This window comes from Amblyomma mixtum, chromosome 1, assembly GCF_055824585.1.
Source record: "Amblyomma mixtum isolate Tamu chromosome 1, ASM5582458v1, whole genome shotgun sequence".
Taxonomy (NCBI): domain Eukaryota; kingdom Metazoa; phylum Arthropoda; class Arachnida; order Ixodida; family Ixodidae; genus Amblyomma; species Amblyomma mixtum.
Window position 1 is genome coordinate 194,468,340 of NC_143012.1, and position 22,396 is coordinate 194,490,735.

Genomic DNA, 22,396 nt, shown 5'->3' on the forward strand with positions numbered 1-22,396 from the left:
CGTCCGCAATGCCCGCAACTATGAGTGGCTCAATACAGGAGAGACCCTAGGCAGCGATCACTACGTGCTGCAGACCATCTTCGAAAGCAACAAGCACAGCAAACCACGAGGGCAAGCCAGAATTACAGACTGGGAGACATTCAGAAAGGACACCAAACTAACCACATCCGAACAAATAACCAGCTACGAAGATTGGGCGGCTTCCATTCTCGACCTTAAAGAAAAGCTCACAGTCTCTTGCCACCACGGAGGACCACCCAGCTGTTGACAACCACCTCCTACACCTTTGGGAAGCAAGGCGTAGTCTTATAGAATGGTGGAAAAAACAGACACAATCGGAAACTAAGACTTCGAATACCCAAGCTTACTATTCAAGAAGACCAATACGCATGGGACCTCGCTCGCACCAATTGGCTAACGAAGTGCGAATCCCTCAAAGGCCGCCTAGACACCAAGGCTACATGGAACCTTCTGCGATGCCTAATTGACCCTCCGAAAGCGAAGAGTGAACAACACAGAAATTTGCATCGAGCCCTACACAGCTTTTAAGGCACGGATCATGAACTCGTGGATGAACTCACGCGTCGCTATATCTGCACCGCGCGAGACCCACAACCCTACAATAAGGAGTACCGTGGGGAACCGAACGAAGACCTAGACAGAGATTTCACTTCAAAGGAAATCATTGCAGCACTAGCAGATATGCGCCGAGGCACAGCCCCGGGACAAGACAAAATTACTGTCGGACTTCTGGCCAACCTCGGCACGGAGGCTCTGCAGCAACTCACGGATTACATAAACGAATGTTGGCGTACCGGCACCATTCCACAAGCATGGAAAACAGCCAATGTACACTTTATTCCCAAACCCGGCAAGAAAATCATCATTGAAAACCTGCGCCCCATATCCCTCACGTCGTGCGCAGGCAAACTCATGTAAAAGGCAGTCCACACCCGTCTCTCCAATTATCTTGAGGACAATGAGCTACTGCCACACACAATGTTTGCATTCCGGGCACACTTGTCCACCCATGATGTGCTTCTGCAAATCAAACGTGAAGTCATTGATCCCGCACGCACAAACAGTAACCGAGCGCTTCTAACACTTGACCTCAAGGGAGCGTTTGTCAATGTCAAGCACTCCACAATCCTCAACAACCTCCACAGCATGAACTGCGGACAGCGAGCCTACTCGTACATCTGCGATTTCCTTACGGACAGAACCGTCAACATCAGCACCGGCTCAAAACACACAACGCAAGTGAAGATGGGCACGAGAGGCACTCCGCAAGGGGCAGTACTATCCCCACTTCTCTTCAACATTGCACTCCTAAATCTCCCACCTCTTCTCAATCAGGTACAGTGCATACACCACGCCCTGTACGCTGATGATATAACCATCTCGACAACCACGGGAAGTATGGGAATGATTGAAGAACAACTACAAACCGCGGCGACAACAGTTCAAAATTATGCCCGGGCGTGTGGACTAACGTGCTCACCCGAAAAATCCGAACTGATAGTCTTCCGTCAACGCAAGAATCAAGACACCATCAATATCCGCGTAGACAACTCACCCATCAAGGAAGTTCAGACCATGAAGATACTGGGTCTGTACATAAATAACAACGGCAACAACCTTCTTGCCCTCCAGAAACTACGGCTCGTGAGCAAGCAAGTCGCCAGGATGATCGCCAGGATAACGACGCGCAAATCGGGGATGCGAGAAGACGATACTCTGCGACTGGTGCAGGCTTTCGTTGTAAGCCGCGTCGTCTACGTAGCGCCCTACCTCCGCCTTAAGAAGCGTGACATCAAAAACCTCGACATCATAATCAGAACTGCCTACAAGAAGGCCCTGGGACTCCCTCTTGCGACATCGACGGACCGGCTCTTGCGACTGGGTGTGCACAACACGATCGATCAGCTGATAGAGGCACACCTTACGGCGCAGGTGGTACGGCTCTCCACAACTCGAACTGGCCGACAAGTCCTGAGTGATTTAAACATCAATTGCCCCCGACAGCTAGACACCAAAACCGACATCCCAGCCTCATGGAGAGGACAACTCAAGGCAGCTCCACTACCCAGGAATATGCGCCCTGATTTTCACCAGTCAAGACGACAAGCACGAGCCGAAGCCATGAAAAGACACTACGGCGGGCGCGAGGGCGTCTTCTATGTCGATGCTGCGGGTCCCGAGCAGGGAATGACGGCCGTCGCGGTAGTGCACCAAAATACAACAGTCGACGGACTAGTACTGGCTAGCGAGGACATACTGGCTGCGGAAGAAGTGGCGATTGCTCTAGCTGCAACACACACTAGCTCAATATACATTCTCATAGATTCACAGACAGCGTATCGCAATTACCTCAGGGGCAGGGTCGCACCGCTAGCAGCTAAAATCCTGCAAGATAGCTACATCCGTGGCTACTAATCCACACACAAACACTTAATATGGGTACCAGGTCACCAGGGCATCCCAGGGAACGAGAGCGCACATGCCTCAGCCCGAGCATTTCTCCCCCGGGCACCCAGTGCGGATGCCGTGGAACCTCCTACCCCACTACTAACTTACAATGACATACTTAAGATTATCCCGTCGCGTCTACCCTCCGCCGGCTAAGACACTAGATAAAGGGGAGGAACAACACCTCCGAAAGCTACAGACCAACACTTACAACAACCCACGAAGACTACATGCCATAGACCCGGAGTCATTTGACTCATAATGCAAATTCTGCGGGGAGAAGGCGGACCTGTACCATATGGTATGGGCCTGCCAACGAAATCAGGCGATCACTTTTAATAACCAGCTAACGCAGGAGGGGTGGGAGGCAGCTCTGTCCAGCTCGGACGGAAATAGTCAAAAGCAACTCATCGAAAGAGCCCGGACAGCAGCCTACGCCAATGGGGTTCCGGACTGAGAGCTCCAACCACGGCTACAACCTCCTAAACAATTTCATTAAAATATTTTCACCACCACCATATAGTGACGCTCCAAGTTTGGTTTAGGTTTGGTTCATGGGGTTTAACGTCCCAAAGCGACTAAGGCTATGAGAGACGCCGTAGTGGAGGGCTCCGGAAATTTCGACCACCTGGGGTTCTTTAACGTGCACTGACACCGCACAGTACACGCTCCAAGTAAGTGGGACTGAGTAAGTGGGACTGAGCTTAGGTAATTGCTTAATTACCTAAGCTTACCTAAGTTAGCCCAATTAACTTTTCTAGCGAGGCCATATAAATAAATAAAACCGAGTAGGAAATTCGTCGAGCTCGGGAATTGAACCCCGGTCTTCGGAGTGCGAGACGAGCATGCTATCCACTCCGCCATGCCAGCTCGATGGTTTGGAATGAACAAAGGCACGTCTAGTGAATACGGTGTCTTCGCTCACTGCCATCCTCCTCCCTTCCCTTCCGGCGAGGTTTAGGTGTCCACCGAGATATGAGAAATACATTTCCTTTCCTCACCAACCAATTTACCGACGAGCGAGGCGTAGAAGCGAATGGGCGATGGCGTTCTATGGACTCCCTGGCAGCGTTGCAAGACGCTCTCGCGTTCCACTCTTAGAGGCGAAGCTTAACATCTTAACCACACATCAGTGACCACACTTTAGGTCAAACAAGTGCACCCCCCCCCCTGAATTTTGATGGGTGTCCACCGAGATATGTGACACAGTTACTGCGTAATTTTCTTTCCTCAAATACAATTTTCATTTTCTTCATTACGGGCCATCTTCGTCTTTCTTCTTTCACTCCCACTTTCTCCGTTCCTCTACGGTGCGGTTCAGGTTTCCACCGAGATGACACAGATTTACTGCGCCATTTCCTTTCCTCAAAAACCGTTGCGTTGAAACGGCAAGGCATCGCGCCGAACGGGTGGTGGCGTTCCGTGGACTCCCGGCAGCGCTACAACACGCTGTCGCGTTCCACTCCTAAAGGGGAAGCTTAAGCTTAAGCTTCATTAGCAGTTAATTAGTATTCAGGCATTAATCAGTAATTAACCATTAATTAGTGATTTGTCATCACTTAGTATTTAGTACTCAATTACATGAGACGCCAACAGTGCCACAGAAGCACTGAAAGTGGTGCGGAAAACGCTTTCGCCTCTACGCACTTTAGACAGTCAAAGTGCCCCCTGAATTTTTGACGGGTGTCCACCGAGATATACGAGACAGTTACTGCGTAATTTCCTTTCCTCAAATACAGTTTTCATTTTCTTGATTACGGGCCATCTTTGTCTTTCTTCTTTCCTCCCACTTCCTCCCTTCCTCTAGGTGCGGTTCAGGTGTCCACCTAGATGACAGAGAATTACTGCGCCATTTCCTTTCCTCAAAAAGCGTTGGCTACAACGCGCTGTCGTGTTAAACTCCTAAAGGCGAAGCTTAAGCGGGATTAATTAGTAGTTAATTAGTATTCAGGCATTAATCAGTAACTAACCATTAATTAGCGATTTGTCATCACATAGGAATTAGTACTAAATTACATGTGATGCCACCAGTGTCACAGAAGCAGTCAAAGTGGTGCGGAAAATGCTTTCGCCTCTACGCACTTTAGACAGTCAAAGTGCCCCTTAGACAGTCAAAGTGCCCCCTGAATTTTTGCATCGGAGGAGCAAAGCTTCCGCTCAAACTTCTGTAGCAGACGACGTGGGCACCTGACGGCATGTCGCGAAATTATTTAACCTGTCGGGCATGCTGGCGCTGCGGAATACCGAAAGAGCACTCAAACAATGCCCGTTTGGAGTGAGTGAATTATGAACAGCGTGAAGTGAAAGAATGGTAGCTAAATGCGGCTTCGCCTTCGTTGTTTTGGTGCATTGCTGAAGTTTCTCAATTTTAACAGTGATGCTGTTCAATCCGGAGGTTATTCCGTTAGTCGTGTGCTGCGATGGCTTTGTTCCCAGTAATGAGGTCACGGATAAAGGAGGGAGTGAAAATTGGTTTTTGAGGAAAGGAAATGGCGCAGTACCCGCCTCATATCTCGGTGGACATCTCGTGTCGTAAGAGAAGGGAGGGAGTGAAAGAAGAAAGCGAGGAAAAGTGAACTCAAATTTGTTTTGTGAGGCAAGGAATGCCGCAGTATCTGTCTCGCATCTCGGTGCACACCTGAACCGCGCAATAAGAGACAGATAAAAAAAAAGGGAGGGAAGGAATAAATGACGAGAGAGAAAATTAAAAAAATGCCGACAATTGCGTTACTTAATAATGCAAAATTTGAACGCAGCTCATCAGCTGTTTCAGCTTTTTGATAGATTGTATGTACAATTCAGACACCCGTACAGACAACGTCCCGCACAGACAATGTACAATTACAGACACCCTGTCATTTTCCCCACATATTCCTTCTTCAGGAAACACTCCACTAACAGTTCTTGATTGTCATGAAGGAAGCTTTGTGGTCGGAGAAATAGATATATGCTCGACTTGCTGCACCATTGCCTGGCTCTCAAAGACGAGGTCTATGCAAGTATTTCGCAAGGTTGTCACAGCCGCGGGAGGCGTTACGACCGAGGGGAACGGGATGTTCTCCCGCTTAGGTGGGAAGAAATTCCTGTTTGTCTTTATAAATCTTTTGTACTGCGCTAACGCATGCAGCCCACTTCTCTCTCTCTTCCCCCCGCATACCTATAAGCGTGATTCAGGCGTCCACTGATCCAGGGAGCCGGTTATGCGCACTTCCTTTTCTTCGAAAAATCCGAGTGTAAAACGTTGTCCACGTCAACGCCAACGCATAGAATTAACGCCGACGGCCTATGGCTTCAGCGCCGCGTTTTTTGCACAACGTTGTGAATGCCTGCTGCCCACATCTCTCTCTCTCTCTCATCACCCCACGTAGGTACCTATAAGCATGATTCAGGAGTCCACTGACCCAGGGAGCCAATTATGCTCACTTTCTTTCCTTAAAATCATCTGTCTTGTCAACGCCAACGCCAATGAACACAATGAACGCCGATGGCCTATGGCTGCAGCGCTGCGTTTCTGGCATTACGCTGTTAATGTTAACGCATGCAGCGCACAACTGTCACTACAGCCACGTAGCTTAAAGCACGATTCAGGTGTCCACTCTTCCAAGAGGGCAGTTATGCGCCTTCCATCTGCTTTCCAAGCTCTCGCTCCATTGGTTTCGCAGCTTAAAGCGCGACTAAGGTGCCCGCTGCTGGTTGCTACGAACAACGAACAACGAACAACGGCGACAGCGACGCCGCGAAATGCAGAAACGGGTGCCAAAGAGCTGCGCTCTAGAGTTGGTTTTCGAGGAAAGGCAGTGGCGCAGTATTCGTCTCACATCTTAGTGGACACCGGAACCGCGCCGTAAGAGAAGGGTACAGGAGGGAGTAAAAAGAGAGGATATTGAAAAGTTGGTTTTTGAAGAAAGCAAATGGCGCAGTATCCTCACATCTGGGTGGACACCTGAACAAGCGATGAAGGTGGAAAGAAGAAAGGAATATGGTCGTCTCCGGAATAATTTTGACCACCAGGGGAACTTTAACGTGCACCAATATCGCACAGCACACGGGCGCCTTTTTACCAGCGATCCTCTCTGAGCCGCAGGTTGTTCCGTCAGTCGTGCGTAGCGGTGGCTGTGTTCGCAGTAATTAGATCATGGATGGATGGATGGATGGATGGATGGATGGATGGATGGATAGGAGCGCCCCCTTTGAAACGGGGTGGTGGCAATTGCCACCATGCTCAGCTTTTCTTCTTTATTTTTTTGTTTACTGTGTTGGCAATTCTCATTAAGAATGGCCACCATCTTTACCTACGCTTTCCTACAATTCTAACCCTATGCCACATCTCTGCTTTTCAGCCACCAATTCTCCAATCGCTTTTTGCTGACTACCACTGCAGATTTATTTACATGACCATTGTTATCTTTAAACCCTAGGGCCTCAGGAAGAGTGACTGCGCCTGCATCGACATCCGGATGGATACGGTCACATTTGATTATGAGGTGTTCAATTGTTTCCACAGATCTACCACACACTGCACATGTGTCATCTTCGTTAAATTTCTTTTTGTAGCTGCGCGTTCTAAGACACCCTGACCTAGCTTCAAAACGTAGGGCACTGCCTCTTGAGTTATCATAGAAAAATTCTTTCCTGATTGCCTTTTCCAGCATCGATATAGTTCTACACTGTTTCTTCGCCCACGGACGCCTGACGCCCCCTATCGGAGCGACCGACAAATATTGTATTGTCCCCTCGGACAGGAGGCCTCAGGCGTCCGTGGATGGTACTGAAATAAACATTTGTAAGTGCGTACTGATGACAATGTTCGTGATCTCGGGCGGGGGGGGGGGGGGTGTCACTATCGACGACAAAACATAGTAATGACGAGTATAATCACGGTTAACTTAGTCCAGCCAAACAAAATCAGCATCGCTTTGTCAACAGTCTTGCAGGTGAGTGTAATTTGACCTACATTTTTTTTGCGCGATCACAATGACAAAACACTGTGTAGCCATCGGGAGCACGAACACGCAAGCCAAGCAGTGAACAATATACGTCATTTAGCGATATAGGACAGTAATCTATAAGCTCTATATTTTCTGCTGTCCATTTCGCATCCTCTGTCGACAGTGGTCACTCCACTATAACCGCAGCTTAAAGTGTCGCCCCGCCGCGGTGGCTCAGTGGCTATGGCGCTCGGCTACTGGCCCGAAAGACGCTGGTTCGATCCCGGCTGCGGCGGCTGAGTTTCGACGGAGGCGAAATTCTAGAGGCCCGTATACTGTGCGATATCAGTGCACGTTAAAGAACCCCAGGCGGTTGAAATTTCCGTAGCCCTTCACTACGGCGTCTCTAATAGCCGGAGTTGCTTTGGGACGTTAAAACCCAATAAACTAAACTAACTCTAAACTAACTGAGCTTAAAGCCTCTGTGGCAAGCGACCCGGTCATTCGGTGTTTGGCCGACAGACCTTTCTATTGCTGCGCATCGCAGCTGATGGCAGCCAGCGATCAGGTCCGGTCACTTGCTGTTGACAGAGAGCTGCGATGCACCTCAACATTCGCCCCCACATCGCAGCAAATGGCGAGATTCGGTCACCAACCACACAATGTTAGGGTCGCTTCTGATAGACTCTTCAAGAACACGGGTGACGGGCATATGTGAGTGACCAGAGCTAGAGGACCAGAGAGACGCCGAACTTACAACGGAAAATGGAAAGCTTATATAGTAAGGCCCCCTATTCCCGTCGGGTTCTGGTGGGGCCATTTTAGAGCGCAGCTCTTTGGCGCCCGTTCCTGCGTTTCGCGGCGTCGCCGCTGTCCCTCGTAACCAGCTTCGCAGCCGGGGGCAGCGCGCTGCTCTAGCTTCGCGCGCTCCTGGCACCATTTCTCCCGCATGCCCAAGCCGAAACGCATAGCCGCCGCCGTTCGCCGTGCCGTACCTACGCACCACCAAACAACAAGACGAGCGCACTGACGCCACCATCAGGAAGGCAACAAAGCGAGCACTGGACCTCCCGGTGGCTACCTCCAACGCCAAACTGAAGGCGTTGGGAGTGGTAAACTCCTATCATGAGTCGCGGGAGGCCCACCTCGTGAACCAATATACGCGGCTATCGCAGACGGTTCCTGGGCGCCGCCTGCTAAGCCGCTTACACATCCAACACACATGCATACCAGAGGGGACGGAGAACATCCCGGTGCTGTGGCGCCACATTCTCTTGGTCGCTCCGCTCCCGCGTAACATGGACATGGCTTCACATGAAGGCAGACGACAAGCGCGGTTCGCACGCGTGAGAGGCAGTATGGATATAAAGAGGGCGTCTACTACGTGGACATCACAGGGCCGTCGCCCACGGGATTCTTCACGGCTGCCGTAGTCCACCGGGGAATGAATGTCGATGGGCTATCTTTTCGGGCCCCAAATTCAACACAAGCGGAGGAAGTCGCAATAGCTCTCGCTGCCGCCGATCCAAAATCAAGAACAGTTATCACAGACTCTCGCCGGGCCTGTGAACATTATCTTGCAGGCGAAATATCCCCTCTTGCCTCCCAAATTCTAAGACGTGCTCCGGCCGATCCAACTCGCACAAAAGTGATCTGGGCTCCAGGCCACCAGGGTCTACGAGGCAATGAGGCCGCTGATGCGGCCGCCCGAGCGCTCACACACCGGGCTCCTCATCCTAACTTTCCTGGCTCAGAAGCTCATAAACCGCTTCTGCGGTTCCGCGAAATTCTAATTCATTATTGCGACAGCCACCGTCTCTACCCAGTACCTGCCAAGGGGCTGAGTAAGGCGGAGGAGCGAACTCTGCGGCGCCTGCAGACAGGAACTCTTCTCTGTCCTGCCATAACAAAACACTTCGATCCGAACAGAGATGGGCGCTGCCCGCACTGTGGAGAGATCTGCGATATCTTTCACATGGTGTGGGCATGTACTCAGAATCCTCACCTTCCCCCACCCCCACCCGAGAGGCACGGGAGACTGCCCTCCTCAACTGCTCCACACTGGAGTCTCAAAGGGCTCTAGTAAAGCGGACGCGAGACGGGGCCTCGTCGTGCGGTGTCCCGGACTAAGGATACCGACCATGTAGCAGGGTTTTTCGACCCTCAACTCTCTTTGCATATTCAAGTTTTTCACCACCACCACCACCGTTCGTCATTGAAGCCATACGCGGCACTGATGCCGTCGGCGTTCACTGCCTTCATTGGCGTTGGTGTTGACAACTTCTAGACTCGATGATTTGAAGGCAAGGAAGTGAAAACTGGCTCCCTGGGTCTGTGGACGCCTGAATCGCGCTTTGGGGTCGTACGTGTGGTGGTGAGAGATATGTGGGCTGCATGCGTTAGCACTGACGACGCTGCGGAAAACACGCGGCACTGCAGCAATAGGCCGCTGCGTTCATTGGGGGGGGGGGGGGGGAGGCAAACTCTCGCGATCAACCATTAACTGCCACCTGGCAAGGTGGCAGGATGGGTGCGCTGCTTATCCAATGTCCGGAACGCACTCAACGTTACAGACGCCAAGTCGTGTATAGTAGCCCGATACGCCATAGCAGGTTCAAGAGTAGTTAAGCCACAGCTAATTTTTATTCCAGTATGTAATCACCTCGATTACAATGGCAACCACTGGGATACTACTTATTGGATATTCCCTAGGGATTTAGAAAAGCTGAAAAGAAATCTAGTTCTCTTAGTATTCACGAACGCACCAAATCAGACAGAGACCCCGAAGAATTTGAAATAAAGAGAACGTCTCTAGTTTCAAAAGTCTCCCTTCTGAGGACGACCGAGGAATGCCTGGAAAATCGTTGCGGCTCAGTTTGTCATGAGAGCCTGCTACACACCACATCATTGCTTCTCAGCCAGTTATCCGGAACTGTTACTAATGCAGTCATACTTGCCTTGCGTATGGTACAGCATGATAAGCAGCGTGAATTGGGCGTATTGCCGGACGCTGTTATCTATAAGTACGGTGGCAAGTTTCCTTCCTCTTTTTTTAAATAGCGTTAAATACACATCGAAGTAGTTCACCTGCTTCGAGAAGCTAGTCATGCGGATGACGCTATTGGGCGCATGGTGACTGCTCAGCCGTCATCGACAAGCGTTTCTGGACCGAGAAAGGTTTCCGTTATGCCATTTCAGGCGTGAACGCTGCAGCAGACAACTAGGTTGTTATTAGAGAACTCTGAGCACGCGGAGTGTCTCCCACAAAGTCATTCTCAGATTACGGCGCAAATACATGTGGTTTGTCTGACGCGATGTGCAGTGGCAAGAAACGCTGAAGTATACTGCAAGAAAGTTCACTTACCGACCGGCTTGAAACCTAGCATGGAGTAAAATAAGTGAACTTCTGTTTGCGCATCCCACTCAATATGAAAAGGCTCTTCGACAGGCGAACTCATGGCGGCGAGTAGTGACTGCACGGAGGAACGAGAGCAATCCACACACAAGTAACAGCCACCGCAGCACCCGGCGAAAAGGACTGACCGGGCGTCCTCGTCACTCAAAAAACAAAAATGGCAAACGGTGTGGCGGCGTCTCGGACCGCTTCATTTGCGTAGTAACGCCCCCAAATCCAGGTAAAATGGTAAACTGGTTTTTGAGGAAAGGAAACGGCGCAGTATCCGTCACATATTTCGGCGGACACCTGAACCACGCCGTAAGGGAAGGGAGGAAGGCAGGAGTGAAAGAAGAAAGAGAGGAAGAGGTGCCGTAGTAGAGGTCTCCGGATAATTTCGACCACCTGGCATCTTTAACGTGGACTGACACGGCACAGCACACGGGCGTCACTTGCGTTTCGCCTCCATCGAAACGCGGCCGCCGCGGTCGGGTTCGAACCCGGGTACTTCGGCTCTGTAGACGAGCGCCTTACCACTGAGCCTCCGCGGCGGGTACAAATCCAGCAAAGACGCGTTTCAGCTTCGGAAGGGCAACGTCGGCGCGGCGTCTTGGAACGCGCCAGTTGCATATTAACGCCTCTCAATCCAGCAAAGACCCGTTTCAGCTTTGGAACGCTATAATACATCGTACGTGCGTAGTAATTGTTGCGGTGTTTGTGTCTGCATTTAAGTAACTTGTGCTATGCCAAGAGCAGGTCCAGGCAAGCTTAAGTCGCAGGAAAACCGGCCATCCGTCGTCACGCAGCAGACAGGGTCAGTAGTTAGGGCGCTCCGCTATGGCGCTTCGATGGGCCTATATCCGTGTTCTATACCGGCAGCGGTGGTCGTGTTACGATTGAAGCAAAAAACAAAATTTAAGCTTTTAAAAATGGTGTGTTGCTGGGCTCTCAGGAAGTCGATGGAACACGCTTAAGCTTTTAAGAATGGAACGCGACAGCGTGTTGCACGGCTCTCAGGAAGTCGACGGAACGCCATCGCCCGTTCGGCGCGACGCCTTTCTTATTGGACAAATGAAAATTGTTTTCTTTCTTGGTGGACACCCGAGTTTTTTTTTCCGCAAGCCCCCTATTATAGGCTGCCAGTTCTCCTGATTATAGATCACTTGCTCTAATCCCTGCCACAAGCTAGGCTCCAACATAACTAGTAAGTTTATGCTGCATGGACGCTAAATTTTATGACACATTCTGCGGCAAACGGTTCGCATGATACGATTGTTCTTACGCAAGCTACGATTATTTCCAAACACGGTGCCGACTGCTACTTCTACGCCGACGGCTTTTCGACCGAACGAGCTGCATATGCTGTCGCGTAAAATTATCGTCCATTGCCGGGCTGCGGCCGCTTGTCTGTTTTTTCAGCCAGCGTCCGCTTCGGCGGAGGCGGCGGTTGCTGCGACGCGCGTCTTTTCTTTCCTTTTTCTCTTACCTCTTATCTTTTAACTCTCCTCTATCTGCACGTGACAGCGGTGGTGGCTCGGCAGGAGCCTGTTGGCAGGCCCGTGCAATTTCCTTTTCATCCTTCTCTCAGTCACAACAACACAACCATTGCCTTGTCGAGAGCAGAAAGTAAGCATGAAAAAAATCCAGGAGGCGCTTTGACTGTCTAAAGTGCGTAGAGGCGAAAGCGTTTTCCGCACCACTTTGCCTATGGGACACTAGCGACGTCACCACTGGATGACGTCACACATAATTGACGACGAAGTAATGACAAAATACTAATTAGTGGCTAATTACTGATTAATCACAGAACACCAATCAACTGGTAATTAATGACGCTTAAGCTGTTGTAGCGCTGCCAGGCAGCCAACGGAACGTCACCCCCCTCATTCGGAAAAACGGATTCGCGGTGTCCAGGAGAGGCTGGCTGGACGTGGCGTGGATCGGACGCTCGTGCGAACGCTCCTCGCTTCACCCATGCCCACCGCTGAATTCAGCGACGGTCAACACCGCTCTCGCCTGGATTTCGTGTTTGAAGCTCGGATAACGCCGTAGAACGCATCGGCAAGTCCCTTTTTGCCTGTTTGTGCGGACTTTTTTGCGATTCGGCTCTCGCCGGTACGCACGACCCGCTAGGCCTACGCCAGGCCTAGCGACCCCGCTCTGACGGGGCTGTGCCGCATTTTCTGAGTGGGATCTTCGCCCAACATTGAATATGGAAGTCACCGTGGAGGGGACTGATATAGCCCCCGAAGAAGTTTCGCACCAATATGGTTGGTTCACCGTCGGTGAATCTCAACGATCCGGTCACGAACGCCGAAGGACTGACCCCGCGGCACACAATGGAACCGATTGCGCCCAGGAACAGGGCAGCATGCGGCAATCTGCCGACTCCTCTGCGAAAAAGATTGGCCGACGACTTGCTCGACAATCGGTGGCGTCGAACCTACCTCGCCTACCCAAGGGCGTAACCAAAGTGATACTCCGGCCATCGGGCGGCCTCCGTATACTCGAGAGCTGTGGCCAACTCGGAATCTTTCAACTCATTCGTGACGCCGCGGGTGTAAACTTGGCGGAATCTTCTGAAGACTGCATGCTCCTCTACTTCAAGCAACACACCATACTGGTGGCCACCCATTCCGCGGCACGAGTGGAACGCTACTTAAGCATCCAGGAGCTCACCTACGGCGAGAACAAGATCGCCATCACCTCGTATGTCGCCACGCCGGACGGCAGTGGTAAAGGAGTGATCCAAGGCGTTCCCAAACATCTATCGGACGCTGTCATCCTAGCGAACCTTCAGCATCCCAGAAATCCTCCAATATGTGGTGTCCGTCGCATGGGTGCGCAGTCGCAGACGGTCCTCATTCTCTTCAACGGCGAGAGAGTTCCCCGTTGGATCAGCTTCGGCGGTGGCATGATTCGTTGCTGCCTCTACAAAAAAAATACGAAGTGTGTTCTTTGTGCGGACAACTCGGACATCGCAGAGACGTTTGCCCGGACCCGAAAAACGCTCGCTGCCGGGGATGCGGCATGGCCAACCCTCCTGAAACGCATACCTGTGAGCCTAAGTGTGCCTTGTGCGGTAAGGGCCATGAGCTGGGCAGCAACAAATGCCGCGAGATCTACCGCACTCCATACATTCTGACCAAACGCCGCTGGGAACAGGAACGCCAACATCAGACCCAGAATAGCCAAGAGACGCCGCAGTCTAAAGAGCGACGCAGCCGCTCCAAAAGCAGGGGGCGGACGGACTATAGACATCGATCCAGCTCTTTTCCACGACTGCAACAGAGAGGCCGGTCCGCCTCCAAATCCAGGACTCCTTCACACCAGCCACGGAACCCCGGTTTGAACCAGGACGCCGTCGGCACGCAAAAGGTAGGCTGGGCAGATAAAGCCTCCCAGAACTCTAACTCCAACCCCTCTGAGCTAGCAGACCTGAAAGTGCTGGTAGGGAAATTACTTCGCGAGGTAGAGGAACTAAAGAAAGAAAATGCCGCTCTAAAACAGCAACAAAAGCAGACTGGGTCACCGCCTATGACCGGTGGCGCCAATAACCCTACCCCGTCTACCTCCGCCGGAGCGGACATGCATGTTGAATCACCGCGGGCACCCCCGCCTAAGCGAAAAGCGGGCGGTTCCCTCTCCTAAGACCAAAAACTAGCCGACAGCATTCACAAAATTGAAGAAGCGCAAACGCAGACTACTAACACCCTCATTCAAATGCAGCTTACAATGACTTCCATCATGGAAGAATTATGCACACACCGGCAGGAATTACTTAACTTAGGCACCTGGCAGCAGGAAGCAGAGAGTAGGCTTTTTCCTGTCAAAATTCGCAAATCCGCTTCTTCTGAAGCGGTATCAGACTAGCACAATATGGCGCCACAACCAAACTACATCATCTGGCAGTGGAACTGCCGAGGATTTAGCCGCAAACGAGCTGTACTCCAACAATTCCTCCACAATAGGGACGGACCGGACTTAATCGCACTACAAGAGACACAAACCAATAGCAAGCTAGCTGGATATCAATCCTTTTCATCGGGGGGTGAAACGCTTGGAGTCACGACTCTCGTGAAACGTAATATTACGGTTGTCCTGCACGATACCCCAGTCACAAATGTCACACACGTGCTAGTCGAATTAATTCCGCCTAGGAAACCTGACCACAGTCTGTTTGTGATGAATGTCTATAGCAGCCCAAAGTTACGGAAAGCAAACTTTGGCCCGCTCTTTCAGGCGACCCTGAAAATTGCAGGCAATCACCCCGTCATTTTCACGGGAGACTTTAATGCCCAACACCCGGCTTGGGGGTACCCACAGGAGGAGATTAAAGGTAGAAAATTGTGGCTCACCGCACAACAGTGTGGGTTGACTCTTCTTACAGACCCAGTAGTCCCCACCCGCTGCGGCAACAGTGTTTCCAGGGATACGACTCCCGATCTGACTTTTGCTAAAAATTCGGGCACTCCAACATGGATAAACACTCAACAAAATTTCGGCAGCGATCACTACATATTGGAAATAGTGCCTTCAACTGGCCCCAAGCGTCGTAGCGCTCGAGCTCCCACCCTTGTCGATTGGGACATGTTCCGCGCTAAAAGGGCCGCCCGAGAAGCTGATACCCCCGATATACTAGACATAGATATCTGGGCACAGGATCTTTGTCAAGATACCAAGGCAGCCACCCGTACGTTAGAGCAGGCTGACCACCTGGAGATTGCGGACAGCCGGCTTCTTCACCTATGGGAGGCAAAGAGAGGACTCGAGAACTGACTCAAACGACAGCGGTGGAACCGCAATCTGCGCAGAAGAATAGCTAGGCTAAACATGGAGATGGAGGATCATGCGGTCAAACTTACTCAGCAAAACTGGGAGGACATATGCAACCGCATGGATCGCAATATGGGAGTCTCTAAGACTTGGAACTTGCTCCGTCATCTACTTGACCCTGCAGGTAGCAAAACCACCCAGAGGCAGAACCTGCAAATGCTTGTGCATGCATACGCAGGCACACCAGAGGACCTTTTCCTTGAACTTAAAGAGAGATATATTGGCAATGCTCCTATCCAAGCCTTCCCAGATTATGCTGGTCCGGAAAACACGCAGCTCGACTCCCCGATTACTGTGGATGAGGTTAGGGCACAGATTGCCAGGCTAAACTGCAAATCCGCCTCTGGCCCAGATGCAGTATCCAACAAGATCCTCCGCAACCTAGATGAACAGTCGCTACAATCACTAAGTGAGTATATGCAGAAATGCTGGTCGGAGGGCTCAATCCCACAAATATGGAAAACGGCAGAGATCATTCTCATTCCAAAACCTGGGAAGGCACTAAGCCTTGAGAACCTCAGGCCAATTTCGCTCACGTCTTGTGTGGGTAAGCTCATGGAGCACGTTCATACCCGCCTCAACCGGTTTATGGAGGAGAACGAGCTTTACCCCCAAACCATGATTGGCTTTCGACCAAAACTTTCTACGCAGGATGTAATGCTTCAGCTCAAACATCAGATTATTGAGGCAAAAACGCGGGACACCAGAATAATTCTTGGACTCGACCTGGAAAAGGCCTTTGACAATGTCAGACATGATGCGATCTTGGAGAACCTTCATGAACTCGGGGTGGGAGCCCGCACCTTCAACTATATCCGCGACTTTCTCTCAGGTAGAAAGGCGCATTTCCAAGTAGGAGGTCTCCACTCGCGTGACTTCCCCCTCGGCAACAAAGGCACCCCGCAGGGATCGGTTCTGTCACCCTTTCTCTTCAACGTTGCAATGTTGAAACTTCCACACCAATTAGCGCAGATCCCGCAACTCCACCACAGCCTCTATGCTGACGATATCACCTTGTGGACCGCCGAGGGCAGTGATGCCGAAATCGAAGAGTGACTCCAGCGTGCCATCGATATCGTGGGGAGCTATGTAGACCCCAGGGGGCTGCGGTGCTCTCCAGCCAAATCTGAATTTCTCATATACCGCAAAATCAGATCCCTTGCGCAACCCCCACCGGCCATCGAACTCAGTATTCGTGGAGTCCCCATCCCTCGAGTACCCAAAATTAAAATCTTGGGCCTAGTTCTACAAGAACACGGCTTCAATGGTGACGTAATTCAGAAGCGTCAGGGAACCTCGTAGCAAATTATGCGACTCATTCGCCGCATTAGTAACCGCCACTCGGGCTTGAAGGAAAGCAATACTCTCCGTTTAGTACAAGCCTTTGTGATCAGCCGCATCGCTTACGTATGCCCTTACCTACATCTCAAGTCAGCTGAAAAAGAGAAAGTGGAAGCCATAATCAGAAAATGCGTCAAACAGGCAGTTGGGCTACCCATGCACACAGCGACTGAGAAAGTCTTAGGTCTCGGTCTTCATAACACCCTAAGTGAGATTATTGAAGCGGTAACCATCTCGCAATACGAACGACTAACGGCCACCCCAACTGGCAGACACATTCTGTCCACACTCGGCATAACATACGAACGACAAGGCGGACCAACAACTGACCTTCCCAAACATATACGCCAGCTTCTGGTCATTCCACCACTACTTCGGAATATGCACCCCGATTTCCACGCTGAACGTCGTGCAGAGAGAGCCAAATCATTAGGCAAACGCTTCCTTAATGATACCTCTGTGGTATATGTTGATGCAGCAGATTCTTCGGCTGACAAGATGGTAGCTGTGGTCACCACGGAATGTGGTACACTCATAACGGGGGGCTCTATACGCACTCAGCACACACATGTTGGAGAAGAAACAGCCATTGCTCTAGCCATTGCGGGATCCTCGGCAGAAACCATTGTCAGCGACTCAAAATTGGCAATACGTAACTACACGTTTGGAAGAATCTCTCCACAAGCAGCACGGATTCTGCTAAATTATCAGCCCACGCGTTGCATTCGCCTAATCTGGACGCCTGCTCATGCCTCCCTTGATGGTAATGAGGCGGCTCATAACCTAGCTCGAGAACTATCCCGCCGAGCTGGGTCGTGCAGTACACCCGCCCTATACTCCGGCAAGGACAGGTTGTTTTCTTACAGAGAAATCCTGCAGCACTACAGGCTTGCAAGACTCAGATTTCCCCCAGCAGATAAAACGCTTTCCAAGCAACAGGCCGAAGCCTGGCGTAAACTTCAAACTAAAACCTATCCAAATCCCCAATTGTGTAGCTTCTATTCGGATGGACTGTACTCAGACAAATGCAAAAATTGTGATGCCAAAGCCGATCTAAATCCTATGATCTGGAACTGCCCGCAGTCCCTACCCGCGAGTCGCTTCATTACTGACTCTGATCATTGGGAGGCTCTATTGCTCAGCCCTGACCCGGGGACACAGATCAAGCTCCTCCAGCTGGCTGAAGACGCCGCCGCTGCCCAAGGGATAGCGGCCGCCGTTTAAGCGGGGGGCGACTTCGGGTCGCTCCTCTATATCCGCTGGAAATAAAGTTCCACCACCACCCCCTCATTCGGCGCGATGCCTTGCCCTGTCAACGCAATGCTTTTTGAGGAAAGGAAATGGCGCAGTAATTCTTTGTCATCTTGGTGGACACCCGAACCGCACCGTAAAGGAAGGGAGGTAGTGGGAGTGAAAGAAGAAAGAGAAGGAGGGGCCGTAAGGAAGAAACTGAAGATTGTATTTAATGAAAGGAAATTACGCAGTAACTGTCTCGCATATCTCGGTGGACACCCGTCAAAACGCGGACACACCTGCCGACACGGCTGTCGACACAGCTGCTAACGACTAATGGCTTTCGACTTAAAATCTCTGCCTCTCCCGAAACTGAGAGTAGAGTAAGCATGAAATGTTTACGGGCATAACACGAAGCATACGCGGAGACGACGACACGCAGGCCTGACAAAAATGTATGTCACGCGTGTTCGAAACTGTCTAAAGTGCGTAGAGGCGAAAGCGTTTTCCGCACCACTTTGCCTATCTGACACTGGTGACGTCACCACTGGATTACGTCACACGTAATTGATGAAGTAATGCAAAATTACTATTCAGTCTTGGCTTATTGGAGTTTAAGGTCTCGAAGCAACTCAGGCTATAAGGGACGCCGTAGTAAGGGGCTCCGGAAATTTCGACCACCTGGGGTTCTTTAACGTGCACTGACATCGCCCAGCACACGGACCTCTAGAATTTCGCCTTCATCAAAATTCAACCACCGCGGCCGGGATCGAAACCGCGTTTTTCGGTTCAGCAGCCGAGCGCCGTAACCACTCAGCCACCGCGGCGGGAAATTACTAATTAGTGAATATTTACTGATTAATGGCTAAATCCTAGTTAACTGCTAGTGAATGACGCTTAAGCTTCGCCTTTAGAAGTGGAACGCGACAGCGTGTAGCGCTGCCAGGCAGTCCACGGAACGCCACCACCCGTTCCGCGCGATGCCTTGTCCATTGAACGCGACGCTATTCAAGAAAATGAAATTACGCAGTAATTCTCTGTCATCTCGGTGGTCACCCGAACCGTACAAGAAGAGAGGAACGCCACCACCCGTTCGGCGCCATGCCCTGCCCTTTGAGCGCCACGCTTTTTGAGGAAAGGAAATGGCGCAGTAATTCTCTGTTATCTCGGTGGACACCCGAACCGTACAAGAAGAGAGGAACGCCACCACCCGTTCGGCGCCATGCCTTGCCCTTTGAGCGCAACGCTTTTTGAGGAAATGAAATGGCGCAGTAATTCTCTGTTATCTCGGTGGACACCCGAACCGCACCGTGAAGGAAGGCAGGAACGCCATCACCCGTTCGGCGCGATGCCTTGCGCTTAGAGGACAAGGCTTTTTGAGGAAAGGAAATGGCGCAGTAATCTCTGCAATCTCGGTGGACACCCGAACCGCACCGTAAAGGAAGGGAGTAACGCCACCACCTGTTCGGCGCCGTGCCTTGCCCTTTGAGCGCAACGCTTTTTGAGGAAAGGAAATGGCGCAGTAATTCTCTGTTATCTCGGTGGACACCTGAACCGCACCGTACAAGAAGGGAGGAACGCCGCCACCCGTTCGGCGCGAAGCTACCGGCGCTTGTATGCCGGTCCTGTAGGAGGGCTCAGAGAGTCTCGCTAAAATTCGTACGGTGCCCGGATGCTCTCGTTTCAGTGCCCGGATAAGTGGAATTCAGTGCCCGGATGTTGGCTCTCGGCCTCGGCGTGACGTCACCACACTGCCGACAACGGGAGCTGAAAGGATTTCATGCTTAATACTTTTGTGGAAAGAAGTTTTGCGTTCGCGTTCCATGGCGTCTTCGACCAGGCTAAAGGCGCCCGTGGGCTGCGCGATGTCAGCGCGGGGTTGTAAATTGGTAAATTGGTTTTTGAGGAAAGGAAATGGCGCAGTGTCTGTCTCACATATCTCGGCGGACACCTGAACCGCGCCATGAGCGAAGGGAGAAGGTAGGAGTAAAAGAAGAGAGAAAGAGGTGCCGTAGTGGAGGTATCCGAAATAATTTCGACCACCTGGGGTTGTGTGTGCTTAAAACTGGCGTCGTCGCTTCGGCGAACGCGGTTTTGAGACGCGCGCCTCTTCTTTCAATCATTCCTTTCCCGCCCCTCGAAACTCTTCTGTCTGCACGGGGCAGCAAATGCGGCTCAGCTCAGGCCGTGGTGGTAGTGGTGGTCAGAAGGGACAGGATGATGTTTGGATCAGCCCGTAAAGGACCGATCCTTACAAAGACTAGGTGGAGGTCCCTAGTTTGGGGCCCCAGTGGCGGTGGCCGCCGCCCGAGCGCACCCGACTAAGGCTTGTTGGGCCTGTAAGTCGTGGCAGCCGAGCAGGGTCGCTCGCCTACCAGCCCTCCCGTGGTTGGGTTGGGGATGGGGGGAATGGCCGGATTGGAAGGGCAGGCCCACGCCATGTGATAGGTGTCTGAAGACACCGCACTACACTGCTGGCGGTTGCCGCTAAAGGAAGGGTCGAAAGGCTTAAGTGCTGCCGGGCACAGCAATGTGTTGGTGAAGAGGCGGAGAAGGAGCCGCTCATCCGCCTTGATGCCTTTACATGAGCTAGGATAAAGGCGATGGCTATCTTGACTGTACGTTGTGATATCTTTGAACGTATAGACCGGATTAAAATCGGGTTCTGAGCAGGTGGGAAGGAGAAAACAGCCCGGTGAGAGAGCGCGCCCGTAGGCATGCGTGTGCAAATTCCTTTCCATCATCCGTCAGTCACAACAACATGTCGGTGCATGTTAAACAACCCCAGGTGGCCCGAATTAATTGGGTGCCCTCGACTGCGGCTCCTCTAATAGCCCGTGTGGCGCTTCGCGATTTCAAACCAGGCAGTTTGAACCACCATATTGTCACCATGTTGTCAAATCATTTCCCAGCCATCCTGTACGGTTCCTCTTTCTTTATTAGAATCCCAGGTGGTCGAGATTTACGGAACCCTTCCCTACTTTCGCTTTGGGACGTTAAACCCCTACAATCCATAAACTAAACCTACACGCTCTCTAACACCGACCAAGAATTCTCATTGTACGTCCACCGTACGTACGATCTTGTGCCGTTGTCTAGCAGCCCGCGGTTACTCGGGTAGCCTTGGGTATGTTCGGAGGAGCGTCGTTGTAGCTGCGCGGGGGGTTGCACGAGAAGACCAACATGGGTCCACATACCCTACCGGTGTTTGTGGTGGAAACTTTTATTGACACGATATAATTGATGGGGGCGAAGCCCCCTACATGGCACTCGGATGCTGCCTCACTGTGAGGAGGCACCCTTACAAAGCGAAGGTTAGGCCTTGGAGTGCAATCCTTCCGAGCGCTGGAGATAATCCGGCGCTGGCCTATAGGAGAAGCTGCGGTCAGAAGAGCCTTCCAGTAAGACTCCGGCACGGGTCGTGAAGGGGGATGAGGGAAGGTGAGGCATGTGAGGAGAGTGCATTGCCGCAAAGTTTGCGGCAATTCACTGGGCCACTACGCTGGTAGTGGTACGAGGACTCATCGCAATCTATGAATGCTTAGTTCAAAATGGCCAGTTCTGCATATATGGGCACTAACCTACTAAGGATCTCACGCTATATAGCCTTCAGGTGGAGCTTTACTGGCCCAGCCAATTGAAGAATGAACGCCTGCTTTCGCACAACTACGTTACACTTGTACCAATCTTTTACTTCTTTCACTCTCTCTCATCTCATTCCCTTCACACACTCTCTCCCCTGGCCGCTCACCCGGCGAAAAATTAGTGATCATTAACATGCACTGAAATCGCGTAGGGCACCTGCGCCTTTTTGCACTTCACCTCCATCAAAACGCCGCCGTCGCGGCCGGGGTCGCGTATGGGGTCCTGGGGTCCTGGGGTATCTGTTACAGGTGGTGGGAGTGAAAAACATTGATGTATGGATACACTTAATTAGGCGTCGTCGCTTCGGCGGACGAGGTTGTTGCAACGCGCGTCTGTTCTTCACTGTCCTCTCATGTCTTTCCACTCTCCTCTATCTGCGCATGGCAGTGGTTGTGGCTCAGCTCGAGCCAGTAGGCACGCTCGTGCAGTTTCCATTGCTGTTTCCGTTTGCCGCCAGAAATGCGGCGCAGAATCGATAGGTTGTTGTTGTTGTTGATAAACCTTTATTTTCCATCAGAATGGAGGCCCCGTACTCCCTATCTCCGGCACG

The 22,396-nt window shown here is 51.5% G+C and overlaps 1 protein-coding gene across 3 annotated transcripts in view; it reads right to left on the bottom strand.

Moving 5' to 3' along the window:
• The window catches only part of LOC149370465 (uncharacterized), a 73,524-nt gene extending 62,554 nt beyond the window's left edge, over positions 1-10,970 (bottom strand). For all 3 annotated transcript variants that reach the window (XM_089561481.1, XM_089561475.1, XM_089561486.1), the window contains exon 1: positions 10,762-10,970. In XM_089561481.1, the coding sequence (XP_089417607.1) occupies positions 10,762-10,855 (94 nt within the window). In that variant the 5' untranslated portion in view covers positions 10,856-10,970. The remainder of the gene's footprint in view (positions 1-10,761) is intronic.
• Positions 10,971-22,396: the final 11,426 nt, after the last annotated feature.